The sequence below is a fragment of the Phyllostomus discolor genome, chromosome 11 (assembly GCF_004126475.2).
Source record: "Phyllostomus discolor isolate MPI-MPIP mPhyDis1 chromosome 11, mPhyDis1.pri.v3, whole genome shotgun sequence".
NCBI classification, from domain to species: Eukaryota; Metazoa; Chordata; class Mammalia; order Chiroptera; family Phyllostomidae; genus Phyllostomus; species Phyllostomus discolor.
Genome location: NC_040913.2, coordinates 86211366 through 86225964, shown reverse-complemented (window position 1 = coordinate 86225964; position 14599 = coordinate 86211366). Strand labels below are relative to the sequence as shown.

The 14599-nt window shown below is 45.2% G+C and overlaps 1 protein-coding gene across 1 annotated transcript in view; it reads right to left on the bottom strand.

Moving 5' to 3' along the window:
• UFSP2 (UFM1 specific peptidase 2) overlaps window positions 1-14582 on the bottom strand; it is an 18415-nt gene extending 3833 nt beyond the window's left edge. The window contains exons 1-10 of the mRNA XM_028526661.2: window positions 14484-14582; window positions 12931-13009; window positions 12270-12453; window positions 12122-12188; window positions 9803-9960; window positions 9230-9422; window positions 7051-7197; window positions 2075-2239; window positions 1725-1849; window positions 172-248 (exon numbers count right to left, since the gene is read on the bottom strand). Coding sequence (XP_028382462.1) covers window positions 172-248; window positions 1725-1849; window positions 2075-2239; window positions 7051-7197; window positions 9230-9422; window positions 9803-9960; window positions 12122-12188; window positions 12270-12453; window positions 12931-13009; window positions 14484-14486 — 1198 coding nt within the window. The 5' untranslated portion in view covers window positions 14487-14582. The remainder of the gene's footprint in view (window positions 1-171; window positions 249-1724; window positions 1850-2074; window positions 2240-7050; window positions 7198-9229; window positions 9423-9802; window positions 9961-12121; window positions 12189-12269; window positions 12454-12930; window positions 13010-14483) is intronic.
• Window positions 14583-14599: the final 17 nt, after the last annotated feature.

Sequence of the window (14599 nt, the reverse complement as noted above, 5' to 3'; positions counted from 1 at the left end):
TAACTCTCCTTCTGCCTCGCACATTCGAAAATGAATACCCAGAGGTCAGTCTGTGTGGTGTAAAAGCTGATTTTAAAACGACCGATTGCGTGTGGCATTAAGTATTACACGAATGGTGAGTTGCACATGCCCTCCCCCCTCCCGGAGGGGCCCGGACGCCCGGGAGCCTACCGATCATCACCGGCGTGCCTTCACTCTGGAAGTGCCGAGCCAGCTCCCGTCCCTGGGCGGCCATTTCGGAGCCTTGGCTAGAAAGAGACCGCTCTCCGTTAGAGGGATTCCTTCCAACACGAAGGTCATATAAACGAGCTTAGGAACCAATGTTTTATACATTTCTTTTCCGTGTGGTTAAAAAAGAGAAACGATTTGGAAGGACACATGGATAGGACCAAAGGGGGGTAGGATCAGGGGTGGGAGGTGGGGATGGCAGGGGTTGCGGGGGGAGTGAAAAAAACAAACAAACTATGAATTTAAATACAATGAAGTGGTAGGGAACTGACTGAGAGCAAGTTAAAGCAATGGAAACTTTCTAAACATCTAAGGCCCCTGGAACTGCATGAAGAAGGTCTTGGATTTTTAACCCGAGGTTGAAAGCAGTCACCTTGCTATCCAGGGAGTTCTCGTGGACGGACTTAACTTCAGAAGAGCCCCTTTCCAGTCCTGGGTTCTTGTCTTCCTGCTGCCAGACCCTGAGCCTGTACTTTCTCACCTTTACACCGGCCCCGCGGCCCCTGCCCTGCCTGCGTGACGGGGGAGCCCAGCCTAACACGGATGACGTCTCTGAAGCCCACGGGAAAAGTACAAACTGCTTTCAGCTGCACCATTATTTTTAGGGAAGGTTTCACTGTGCTGTGCAATTCCAACGGTTGAGGAGACAAAGGAAGATGGGCAGGTGGAGATACTTTTCCAGAATGGAGGTGCCGGGTGGCGTTAAACCTCAGCTTGTGCACGGTGAGGAGTGCACAGTGTTTTCAGGGGCTGAAACTCTCTCTTTAGTCAGCACACACTTCACTGCTTGATCTGCCCTTCGTTCGTTGGCACCGATTCCCACGGCCAGTCCAGACTGCAGCGGTGAAACCAGATGTATTGAAGTACGTGGCCAAATAAGGGTGATGTTACTATGTTTATCGAGGTTGTCATAATAGAAGAAGTATTTAAAACGTAAGCTCATAAAAGGAGGAAGCTAGTTAGGATCCCAGAAATCAACCTTATTTAATTTAGATTTGCTCGTATCGTAATATTGGCATTATGGCTGAGCTATATTGGGAAAAATGAAATGAATGTGCTATTTGGACACGTGATTAGTTTGTTAACATCTTAAGAAGAGACAGTGTAGGCGGTAAACAAAAAGGTCAGTCAGAGGCCAACATTTGATTTTCTCCTTTCAAGACTTTTTGAAGACTTGAGCATAAAAAAACTTGATTTTTCTTTACACCTGAAGTTGACATATTTCCAAGTTTTTCTCTTGGCTAAAATGAGGCCTCAACCATATAAGTATGTATTACAGAGTTTACTCATAAGCTCCAAAGTCTTCTAACAATTACTAAAAACAATTTAGAGTGAAAACATGAGATTTATAAAGCACGGAGGCAACGAGGGAAGAAGAGAGAGCAGTGAAAACAAGTGTGGGGGAAGGATAGGATCTTTCTACCATTTTAATCAAACAGGAGACTCACTGTGAAATGACTTCTCCTCCCCCCCCCACCCCCCCCCAGTGTCCTCACCTGATGAACAGTATCTTGGAGGTCACGCCCATGAGGTGGTTCAGGGCCAGCTGCACCTCGATGGAGCCAATCCACTGCCGAGACCCCACAAAGGTGGCTGGTTTGTCTCCAGCGTCCACCAGAGCCTTTTTGTATGTAAAGTACAAACAAACAAACAAACAAAAAACCCCATGTGGAAGACAGCTATTAAAAATGACACATGGGGCATTTTCCCTGATTACCAGAATATTTTTTTACTTCAAAACAAGCAAGCCTGTACTACGAGGCAGTAATAATTACTAATAACCTCAGTATACTGAGGGCTGATGCAGTGCACATGAGATAGTAGTGTGAAGCGGCTTGCCCTGTACCTGCTGGATCTCTCTGTGCGTGGGGATGGGCTTTTCGGTGTAGCCCTGGTGCCTGAACCAGGAGCAGATGGTCTGCAGGGAGCGGTAGGCACAGCCCCAGCCGCTGTCATCTGTGCGGTCCTGCATGTAATGATGGTAGCCATACACGCCCTGGACCAGGTAAACCTGCAAAGAAGGAAGGGGTACAGCCAGACACTGACTAAGATGGAGGCACGCGTTACACACATGTTCCTGCATCAAGTTTCCTGTCCTCAGAACTAGACCGTTGCTTTGTTTCTTGCAGAAGTGCCTGCACAGAGCTACAGCCGAACGTTAGATTCGCCTGGCCTTTTATGAACTGCCCGAAGTCCTTGTCGAAGGCTGTAAGGTTGGCAAGTCCTGCCTGCTGCTTTCTCCCCAACTTGACCTCCTGCCGCTTTCCCCTGTGGCTCGCTCTGCTTCAAGTTCAGATAGGCCAGGGGCAGCCTCACATCAGAGCCTCATGGTTCTCTCTGCCCGGAATGCTCTTTTCCCAGATCATTTAGAGCTTGCACCTTTACTTCCCTCGGGTCTCTGTTCGGATGTCAGAGGCATCCCCCATCATCCAACCTAAAAATGGCAGGCTCGCTCCCTTTCTGCCCACCCTTGCTCTGGAGGCCACTCTCCATCCTGCTTGGCTTCTCTGTTGAGACAGTACTCCTTGACACACCACTCACTATTTTTTTAAAAAGCTGCCTACCCGCACTAGTGTTTGAGTTCAGCAGGGGCATGCAGTGTGTCCTATTTACTTCTGAGCCCAAGATTCTACAATGAACTTGGCAAACAGTTAACAAGTGCTTGTTAAATAAATGAGGAATGAAGGAAGGAAGGAATGATGAAGGGTCCATATAACAGGATCTAATAGGTGTTCCTGAAATTTTGTAAGCCTGCCCATGATTATAACCCAGGTATGCTACTTAAGGATCCTTAAATAAGGACCAATATCTTAGAAATTCTTGTCACCTCATGCTAAAAATACACATGTTTTTTGATAAACTGGCATTTTTTAAAAATGAGGTAAGAAGAGTGTCAGACACATATAGAATCCTCACTCAATAATTAGCAGATACACACTCAAGCACATGTAGGAGATTTCTAACTAGACCATTGTGGCAGGCTGAAAAACAGTCCCCAAAAGATACCTACATCCTAATCCCTGGAACCTACAGATGCCACCTTAGCCTTTGCAGATGTGATTAAATGTAGGGGTCTTAAGATGGGGTCTTAAGATTTTCCAGGTGGGCCCTAAAGGCAACCGTAAGCATCCTTGTGTGTGTGTGTGTGTGTGTGAGACAGAGAGAGAGAGAGAGAGAGAGAGAGAGAGAAGGAAATGCGACAGAGGAAAAGGCACGGAGACCACCCAGGCAGACATCAGAGTGATGCGGCCACAGGCCAAGGGGAGCTGGCGGCCGCCAGACCCTGGAAGAGTCGAGGGGGGTCTCCTCGAGAACCCCAGGAAGAACCCTGATTTCGGCCCAGTGACACTGGCTGCTGACTTCTGGCCTCCAGAAATGAGAACAAACACATTTTTATAGTTTTAAGCCATCGAATTTGTGGTTGTTATAGCATCCACAGGAAATAAATGTAAGGATCAATATATTTTAGAGTCTGTATTGTGTAGAAATTGTTTCTGACCAGTAGGCAAGTATCAGGAACCAATAAAAATATCTATCTATGTAACTAACTAAATAGATAAGTAAATTCTGATAGATTTGGATGTAAAAACACACTTCTAAATAACACATGGGTTTAAAAACCCATAAAGATACTTGGAAATGAATAAAACTAAAATATGCCACATTAAAACCTGTGAAAGCAATGTTTACACTGAAATTTAAAAGCTTAAATTAGAAAATAAGGAAGACTAACAATAAGCTAAGTGGCCAACTCAAGAATTTAGAAGAAGAAAAACAATATAGATCAAAGAAAATAAAGGAAGAAGAAAATACACAGTGAAAATTAGTGAACTAGAATACAAAAATTGCAATAAAAGGGGTCAAAAAAGCCAAAAGTTTTTTTAAAAAGGCACAAAAATGAAATGAGTGAAAAAGAAAACATCATGACTACAACAAAGACTAAAACTGAGGTAAATATAACTTACAAAAATGAAAAAACTCTATAACCATTAACAAAATTAAATGCTATTAAAAATCTTCCTGCAGAAAAGCTCAGCCCAGATTGTTTTATAGGTGAGTTTTACCAAATGACCAAGAGAAGATCATGCCAATCTTATATAAACTCCTCTAGAAAGTTAAAAAAGAAGGAACACTACCCAACTCTTTCAATTTGCTGGTATATTGATAAAAAATATTAAGAACAGTATGAAAAATTAACAAGGGGGAACCCCCACAAAAAAAAAAAGGAATTATTTTCTGGAGGGTGGGCCGGCTAAGTGAGTGTTCTAGGAACCCATCTAGATCAGTGTGCCAGCTGGTGTTGTTGTGAGAGGCTGTGTTTGGCTTCAGTAACTTTGAAGACCCTTTCAATGTCTTTGCCCATTTCATGACAGGTGGTTTATGAGCGCATGCCCACACTGTGCTGAGTGCTCAGAGTTTTTGACCAAAAATGACATGCCCCCGGGACCTACCTATTCTCCTAACCTTGCCCCAAGCAACTTTTTCTTTGTTTCCCCAACAAGTCCTCAAAGGGAAACATTTTGCCGATGTGGAAGAGGTGAAACAAAAAATGGCAGAACCACTAAAAGGCATCAAAATTGACGAGTTCAAAAACTGTTTTTTGAGTGGTGAAATAAAAACATCTCAAAAGGTATACTGCATCAAATGTGGAGTACTTTGAAAATGACTTAAGTTTAAACATGTAAGAATAAATAAATAATTTTTCATAAATAAAGTCTGTTGTTTTTGGATCCCCCCTCGTATAAGCCAGCATCACTCATGAACTTAGATGCAAACATCTTAACAAAACTATCAGCAAACTAAATCCAGCAGAAAATAAAAAATAATAATCATAAACAAACTAGGTTCATCCCACGGATGCAAATCTACTATTGTCTGGAGGTCTGTGCTGCAGTTTGTAGGGTAAATGGCAGGCTGCCTGCAATTTTCTTTGAAATGACTCAAGAGGAGAAAAAGAGAGAAATGAAGTAAATTAAGTAAATGCTGACAATTATCGAACGTATGTAACAAGAAACGTGACCAGGACCGAGGGCAGCAGGGCTGTCCGAGCAGCGAACAGCCCGGGGAACATCGCACGGAGGCGCACTGTGCAGCGCTAAGGATGCCTGAGAGAGACACACGGCCACGGGCACATCTGAGACACGGAGCGCGGAGTGAAAAAGCAGGCTGGAGACGACTACAGACACAGTGGCGCTTTTAATAAGACCTCACCAGGAAGCGAAACGAACAGCTACGTTGTTGAGGAAACACAGACACATATGGCGGAACTGTTAGAAGAGAAGAAGGGGATGATGGACTGACACATAACTCAGCAGGGCAGTTCCTCTGCGGGGCGGGGAAGCAGCACACAGACCGGCCACGTGCTGCTTCTGAAATCCCGTAGGGGGCGCTCCAGCGTTCATTTCCTCACTGCGCTTTACAACTTACACGTATGTTACAGACACATATCCAATGTTGTGTCACAGATATTTAAAAACAGATAAATGCTTCTCGTATCTCTCTAATAGAAACAGTAAACCCATTTCATTGTAAAAAATCAATCAGCATTTATCCAGTACCTTCTGAGTAGCTGGCACTTTATAAGCAACTATTAGGAATTAAATCAATACGTGATAACGATATCTACCCTAGAGGAGTTCCGAATATAGCCTGAGAAAGCATTTGTGTAATGATCTGCTGGAAAACCATCAAGGGTTATACTGTTTGAGACTCTAACTTCTGTATTTCCTACTCTGGGATTCTGGGATTCTGTGACTGACAGCAAGACTGTCAACCAGGAACACTGTGGGTCTCGCAAGCAAACGGACTGGAACCCTGTGGCATCACTGGAACACTGACTAAGGACGCACTTGTGCGCAGCAACGCGAGTGTCCAGCCAGGCCTTTCTGCGGGGAGCCGCTCTGCCCAGACGGCCCTGCCGTCCCGACGCCCTCTGACAGCCAGGACCGCGTGGGCCTCTAACTCCCCTGGGCTACACTCTGCACCGTATATTCATTTTAACTTAAGATTTCCTTAGAAAGCACCCCGAGACCCAGCAGGTACTGAGCAACTGCCATGACGAGATGGCCAGTCAAGTTTGCGGCCCTGGGAGTTTGAGGGTGCAGACTGAGGGGTAGAAAGGGGCGGGGCACGAGGCAGAAACAGGCGCGCCAGGAGCAGCGAGCAGCAGCGAGGAGGGAGAGGAAAGACAGAGGAAAGGGAAGGAACGGGCCAGTCAGGATCGAAAGCAGAGCAGCAGAAGGGCCACCCAGGCGCCAACGCAGACCCGAGCCCAGCGGAGCCTGCGGCAGCTGCTTTGTTCTGGGGGCCCAGCTGTGCAAACACTCTTCTGATTCTTGGATGTCACACGATCTTTTCTCACTGGCCTGCTCGCATCCATCCGTCCATCCCAGAGACCTTCCCTGTGCCCCTTATTTCAGCAACTTGAGTGAAGATCACCTTTGCAACCAGGTACGTGTGGCGCAGAAAACACTTTGTAGTACTTTGTTAGACTCCTGCTACAGTGTGAGTGGGCAGAATATGCCCTTAATCAGCACGAGTTCTCAGCTACAGAATGGAAGTAAAGTGTGACAAGCCTCTAGAGAAAACAGGGAATGGAATTTTAGTATGACAAATGTGGTACATACTATCTACAGGGACCTTTTTGGACCACTGTCAGCTACTGCTATCTTAAGCAACTGATTATTAAAAGAAATGGATGGTGAATTATGTTTTAGGGATGACATACATTATGAATCAACTCTTAACAAATCCCACTGGTGCAAACAAGAAACTAATGACATTAATGATTAATCGACTCCCAGAAATAATGATTAAACTCACCATACCAGTCTCTATGTTAGGTGGGTTGAGATACACGTGTGGATTTCTAATGTAACCGTCTTTGTACGGCTCATCTGCAAAGCGGTGGGCATTAGGCCTTCTGAAATAAGGTCTGTCGTGCGGCAGGTTGAAGAGATCGTGTAGTTCCTAAATGAAGTCAGAATCGATAGGATAGAACAGGAAAAAAAATGAAATGATTTACATCTCTAGTTAGTAAATAAACTCAAACTAAAGATATAAAACAGAAAATGAACTACATATCGGTTATAAAAGTTATCAAACACACTTAAGGTTTAATTCACTCAAGTCAAAGAGGGCAAGCATAAACTAAAACCAGATTTATTTTTGCTTATCTATGTGTACGGGCAGAAACTGGAAGGGAACATGGAAAAATGAAAATAATTTGTTAAGCGTGAGAGCACTGAGATAATTTAAAATTAATGACCTATTATAACACAGTCCGTTACATTATGCCTAAGATAAAGACTGGTTTGAAGCAGCTCTGTAAATGAGTAAATTATGACTAACACTCACATAGTTATTTTAAAGTGTTTTAAAAAGTCACGCTCTCCCTGGCCGGGAAGCTCGGTTGTTTAGGGCATCACTCCCGCTACGCCAAGCTTGTGGGTTTGACCCCCGGTCAGGGCACACACAAGCATCGACCAGTGATGCGTGGACACGTGGAACAGCAAATCGATGTTCCTCTCTCTCCTCTCTCTAAAGCCAGGAAGTTAAAAACAATCATGCTTAGAGTGCTTAACAAGTGTTAAGGGGTGGTGATTAAATTTCAGAGTACAAATTGGTGTTATACAGCGTTTCTTTTTCACTGACTGGCTTATTCCACTTAGCACAATATTGTCCAGTTCCAGCCATGGTGCTGCAAAGAGCAGGAGTGCCGTATGACCTCCCCTCTAAGAGGAATCTCGTGAACAAAGTAAACTAATGAAGAAGCCAGAACCACAGGCACGGAAGCATGGGGCAGACTGACAGTGACCACAGGGGAGCGGAGAAAGGTGGGAAGAAGGGGTAGGGACTAGTCAAAGACCATGTATGAATCCCCCAGGGACCTGGGCAACCGTGTGGGAACTGGCTGTGGGAATCGGGGGTGAGATGGGCAGAGGAGGGCAAAGGCGGAAAAATTGGGAAAAAAAAGAAGCTACGGAATGAAGCTGCACGTGTGGTTGTATATTTAAGAGATTCTGGGAGTTTCTGAGCCCTGGTTTTCTCTCAGCAACCAGAGCTTTGTAAGCACACGCTTTTTGGCTATTTGTGGATTTACATAATTGACCACTAAAGCTATGGCCAGTCAGAATTTCTGCTCCCAATAAAAATAAGCCATCTTTGGGAGAAAAAAAGACATTGGTATTATGAAACCAATCAATATAGCACTGAAATAAACCCGTGTTGAAAATGCACAAGTATTCCCAACTGTATAAAAATACGTAGGAGTTACTCTGAAAAGTTTGAAATGTTCTTCTTCAATCTCCTGTGTACTCTGGCAGTTGGAGGGGCCATCAGCTCGTGTAGCTGATGCCCACACGCATCAGCCCGCCCAGCACAGAGTAGCGCAGGGGGGCAGGCCACAACACCGTAGCTCTTCCCTGGTTCAGAGACCGAGGAGCTGCGCCCCTGGAGCACCCAGACGAGGGCCGGCCGAGGCCATGCGTCCAAAATACGCGCTCCGAAACCTGTCATTGTGCCAGTGAGTCTCCTTTCTTGGAGTGCGATCGTGCTTTCTTTACATGCCTCTAACAAAACCCTGGGAAATGGGGGAGGGATGGGGTGTTATGTAAATCTTAATTAGAATTAGCATAAATTCTAATTTCCCGCCCCTGACTGCAATCTTGTCTTTTTTACAAATCTGCAAAGTAGTGACAGGGAAAAGAAATCCTATTAACACCGATCCGCTTCTCTAGCTACGGAAGCACCTCTCAATTCTTTATGTTCTTACGGAGAAATAATAAATTTCACAGAACACACGAGCCACACAGAGCATATAAAATTAAAATGTTACATATGGGTTTACGTGTTTTTTCATTCACAGAGAAATTAAATAATACATAAAACAAATAGCCTGTTTCCACCCTGTAAAAGTAATTCCCACTTATTACAAATACATGATCCGATATAAAATGAATGATGGTTGCACTTTTTCTGAGAAGAAATGAACTGGCCTCACCCTTCTGTAGGCCTGCAGCTGCTCGTCTGGGATCCCCGATGGGTACGAAACTGTCACAAGGTTTCTCTCCCCTGGGAGTAAAAAGTGCAGCGGCTCGGGGACGACGATGGAGGTCCCTTTCATGTATTTCAGCATGCACTTTTCCATATCGGTGAGCTGGTTATGAATTGCATCAACTAGAAGCTTGCGAACTCTGTGGGGGGACATATACGAGTGCATTAACAACAGTGATAGTGCCTATGATAAATGGTAAATGAAAACGTGTGCAGTTAATAGATCCCTAATGCAGTATTAAAAGAAACGTGATTGGACCAGGATTACTAAAGGAAGTCTAAATGATGAAAAGTTCAATAAGTGCTGTGTTTCCTTTGTGTGGATAAAGGCGTTGCCCTACTTCCTCCAAATAAACATTTAATCACTAGACGACAGTGAAAAACAGGGAGTAAATCATACTGAAAACCACACCCACCGCCCTGGATGTGCCTCAGTGATTCTTAAAGGCGGTGGACTCCGGCTACCGGGGGGAGGGCGCTCACGGAAATGTGGCGGCCGTGCGGTGCGTCAAGTACCTACTTTCCCCACGCCTCCTCGGGAGCCACCGATACGACCGCATCCACCGGCAGCGTCATCGTGACGTAGTGGTGTCCTGCGCTCTCTCTTTCGATGACGGGGGTCACGGCTGCCAGAGAGGTTGACATTTCCAGCATAAGATCTATATTCACTATTTGATTCTACAAAAATAAACAGTCAACTTATAGCACATTGAATATAAAAGTGTTAGTCGAAGGACTTTTTAAGGGCCAAAGCTATATTACAGTAAATTGTTTAAAAGCCCAAATCTTATCTTATTTTTAACAAAAATCCCTCTCTGCTTCAGAATAGTCTGAGGAGAGGTGGACAGTGAGTGGGGTGTGAAGATGAAATCAGACTGACTATGTATTGATATACATTAGAGCTGGTTCACCAGGATTCATTATCCTGTTCTCTTGACTTTTGTATAGACTTAAATTTTTTTAAAAAATCAAACAAACAAGATACAGTAAACAACACTAGAGGAACTTTTAAACTATATCTGTCAATACTGCAGCTTTAAAGACATAAAGAACTATAAACAAATATTGAGTTTGATTAGTAGGATTGATTTTGACAGTGGCGTGAAACGAGAATTCTGAAAACACTCTTTGTGTGTTGAACACATGTAGTGCGATCTGAGGATGCTGGAAGCAGGGTTTCCCACCGGGAAAAGGGTAGGCAGTGTGTGAGGCTGAAACGGAGTGGGGGTATAAAGTGACCACATAGGTAAGTATGAGTGTACGTGGGGTGTGTGTGTGTGTGTGTGTGTGTGTAGTATGGATTCACTCATCCATGCGGATGCTCCTTGGAGAAACGGCTCACTCCTGAGTTGGAACAGGAACAGTACAAGAAGCGCCTGCCAGAGCTTGTGCAGGAAGCGAGGAAATACCAGAAACACGGTGTTAGCAGAACACTGGAACTAGCCTACAGAAGCTTCCATGGGCCAAATCTCGGACAATGAGAGCCTCGGCATAACTAAGAATAGTAACAGATTATAACTCACTGCATAAAACAAGAATCCATGCTTCTGTGCAGAAACTACATAAATAAGGACAAGGAAGAGCTTTCAATTGTATCTAATGAATAAGGAAGGAAATGGTAGAAAAATCACCACTTTGCAACTGTCAGATTACGGTTGGATTCTGGCAAGAATTGTCAATTGATGCTAAAAGTGGTATGCAAAAATTTAATGAGGAACAGAATATACACGTAGTCTAGAAGTATCTTTCCATGAGATTCTTCCTGACCAAAGGGAAAGAACGGTACCCTCCCAGTGGAGAGAAGGGGCAGACACGCCACGTGGCTGAAGTTACCGTCACCGGCACTAGGAGCAAACCGGTGACATGCGTCTCTGTACCACGATGTGCTCAGGAGAACACAACCTGACCTCCGTGGTATTCCCACCGACCGTGCGTGACCCAGGTCTGTTCACGAGGAAGAATACCACAAACCCGCACTGAGGGCCATTCTACAGGATAACTGGCCTGCACTCCTCAGAATGCCAAGCTCCACATACGGGCACTTCTCAAACAAGGACTTACAGCTCGTAATCTCTGTGCGCACCCCAGACTGGTTAGACAGCTCACGTGGACACCTCACTGGTGTCTCAAACATAACCCGAGCCCAACCGGCCCCCATGCCTCCCCCAACTTCTGTTTTCACTGCAGCAGGAAACTGGTCACCCCACACCCCACTGGTTTCTGGGCCCCATGCATTGTGTCCCCTCAGGACCTCTTGTCTCCTTTCCCTCCTCTCTGTCCCCACAGCTACTGGTTTAGTTCGGCTTCTCCTGACGTGTCCCCCCATTGTCCCCTCCCGGGCTGGAAATCCACTACTGTCACATTCCCTTTGTATCACTTCCCACCTCGAAGAAGTAGCCCCAGTTTTCCTCTCCAGTATCTGGCAGAGCCCGCAGCACACGGCAGGCAGGCTCTCAACAATACGGGTTCGAAAGTCAACAGAAGCCAGAACAGTGGGAAGAAAAGTAAATCGTTTATTATTGACGATGTCACATAGCATAGTATGTACTGTGTGTTGCAGAATGATTCCTTTTTATTTAATTTTAAATAATTTGGAAATGTGTTCAAGCTGCTTTTGTGGGAATGAAGAAAGCATTCAGAAATTTTTAAGCTATGCGTTATAACGGGACAGGAGTTTAGATATGGAAAGAAGTATGTAACTTCTGGAAAACCATTAATCTTTCTGGACCTCAATGATCTGTAAAAACTGAGAGAGGTGGATGAAATAATTTCTAAGATCTCAACTCCAAATTCAAGGATTTAAAATTTTCACCACTAAGAAGACAGGTGATTTGCTTACCATGTCAGATAACTTTTTGTCTTTCTTTTTCATGAATTTTCGTTTTGTATCTTCTTCCTGTTCAAATCTAAATGTTGAATAGACAAAGATGTTTATCATATGCAATTACACGTTGAAAACATTGATGGTGATCTTCAAACGCACTCACTGGATAAAGCGCATGACGGTCTTACAAGCAGAACGGTCCGTCAGTTCTCCCGGCATCGTGTTTTGGTCACTGTTTGGCCACACATACACTGAGCTGTGGCGAACTCTGAGCACCAGTGCGTCTGAAGCAAGCCTGGTTGACAGGTCACTCAACACATGATTGAGTGCTTTCTTGATAAAAACTTCTAAATTAAAAGAATATAAATAGAAGTTAATTAGAAAAATGTTAAACTTTTCAATACAAATGCTTCCAAATACCCAAAAGTAGAAGTAAAATTGGCTCCTAAATATCCATTCCCCAGACTCCATAATTGTTAAAAAAATTTCGCCTTTCTTGTTTAAACATTGAGTTAAATTTCAGAGGCCATAAAATTCATTCTTTTAACAAGTACAATTCATATTGCTTTTAGTGTATTCATGAGGTTGTACAATCATTACTCTCTAATTCCAGAACAGTTCCATCACTCCAAAAGACACCGTACCTACCAGTGGTCTTTCCCTATTCCCCCGACACTTACCAACAGCAACTGCTAATCTTTTTGTCTTTATAGATTTGTCTGATTGGGACATAGCTCCCACTCGGTTTCATTTGCAGATTGGTGAGAATGTCAGTATAGTTCATTATGAATTTTATAATACAGAGAGTTTTCTGGCAGACCTACCATTAGCAGCAGCCAGCTGGAAGGCTAGATCAAGGCCTCCCCTTATTCTGAAGAGTATATCCGTGGTCTCTGAAGTCACCTAAGACACATAAAACCAAAGTTCCACTGTGAAGACAAACAAGCTCATCCTCATGTACATTAGTCTACCCGAGTTTAGGCTACGGCATTAAGTTCAAGACAAACTTAGCTTCAACAGTGTCCACTTACCATACTTACCATACTTACCAACAAGAGTTCATCATAGCAACCCCTCCCCCCCAAAAAACCACCTAAAGAGCTACCACTAAGAGGATGGTAAAATAAAGAACAATACTACCATATGATATAGTAGGCACCCATTTGAGTGAAAATATTTAATGGCAATGAGAGATCCTAAAGAAGATACAAGTTAAAAAGACACGTCAAGAACCTTGGTGACTTACTGTATGCTTTTGCACAATTTAACTAATGACGCAAGTCTCCTGTACTCTTCAATAAAACTGGAAAAATGCACAACCCCATAGGATGGTTGTGCAGATTCCATAAATGATCTCATGTAAAAGCACTAGGCGCTCCCTAGACTTGCCCAGCAGCAATAATATTTAAGCTGAGATCTGAGGGGTGAGCAGGCACAAGTACCACAATTCCAAAGGAAAGGTGGGGCTGGGTCTGTGCGAGTGCATTCCAGGCCTGCTGAAAGGACCACGGAAGAGACTGGGCAGATGGCTAGATGCTGGTGGCGAGCACCAGGGTGCTAAGAGCACAGAGAGGGAGAATTTACAGCCACTTCGAAGTGGACGCTGCAGGACTTGATCACTGGTCAGATGCTCAGGAGCCGAGAAGACGAAGATGTCAAAGATGACACCCAGGGTTTTGATGCACAAGAGGGTGGATGCGGGCCCGGTTAAGTGAGGTGGGATCACTGGAGGACCAGCAAGGGGTGGGATGAGAGGAGGTGGAAATGATGAGTCGGTTTTGACCTTGCTGAGCCGGAAATACACGTGAGCGATCCCGCTGCAGGTACAGCCAGTGGATAGGCGCATCTGGGGCTCAAAACAAAGGTCTGAGCTGGGGACACGAATTTGGGAGAAGGCACAGGGTGTAAAGAAAAGTGTCCCTGAAGAACACCACGGCGTGTAGGGTAGGGGTTGGATGGAGGACCCGGCTGAGCAATTACAAGGGAGGGAAACCGGAAGTGTGACATCAATGGAATTAAGGGAACAGAGTATTTGAAGGAAGTTATTCGCCTTTCCCAGGTCCAATACTTCTTCAGACCTTCAAAAACACCGAGTGTTCCCTCGTCCTCAAAATGCATTCACAAGCAGGAGGAGCAGGAGGAGGCGCGTGGCCAAATGCATTAGGAGGAGCTGGGGATCAACGCGGTGCGGGGCAGTGTCCCTCCGGCCCCCAGCAGGGAGGCCGAGCACAGGGTGGCCCAGGCCGTGGGGTTCGCGGCTGCCATGGGGGGGGGGCCGGCAGGACCAGCTCCTTTCAAGGGCTCTGGAGCCGTAGTCGTGGCGGCTACCGAAGTCCGCAGGGAAACGCAGGGGTCGGTGGCGAGCAGAGGTACTCACCATGCCTGCGACGTGGCGGGCACAGAGGCGCTGACAGCCACCCAACCTGCTCGGGAGGCTGGTCTTGAAGTGTCCTCATCCGGGGGGCGGGGCCTGGGAAGGCCGACTACAACTCC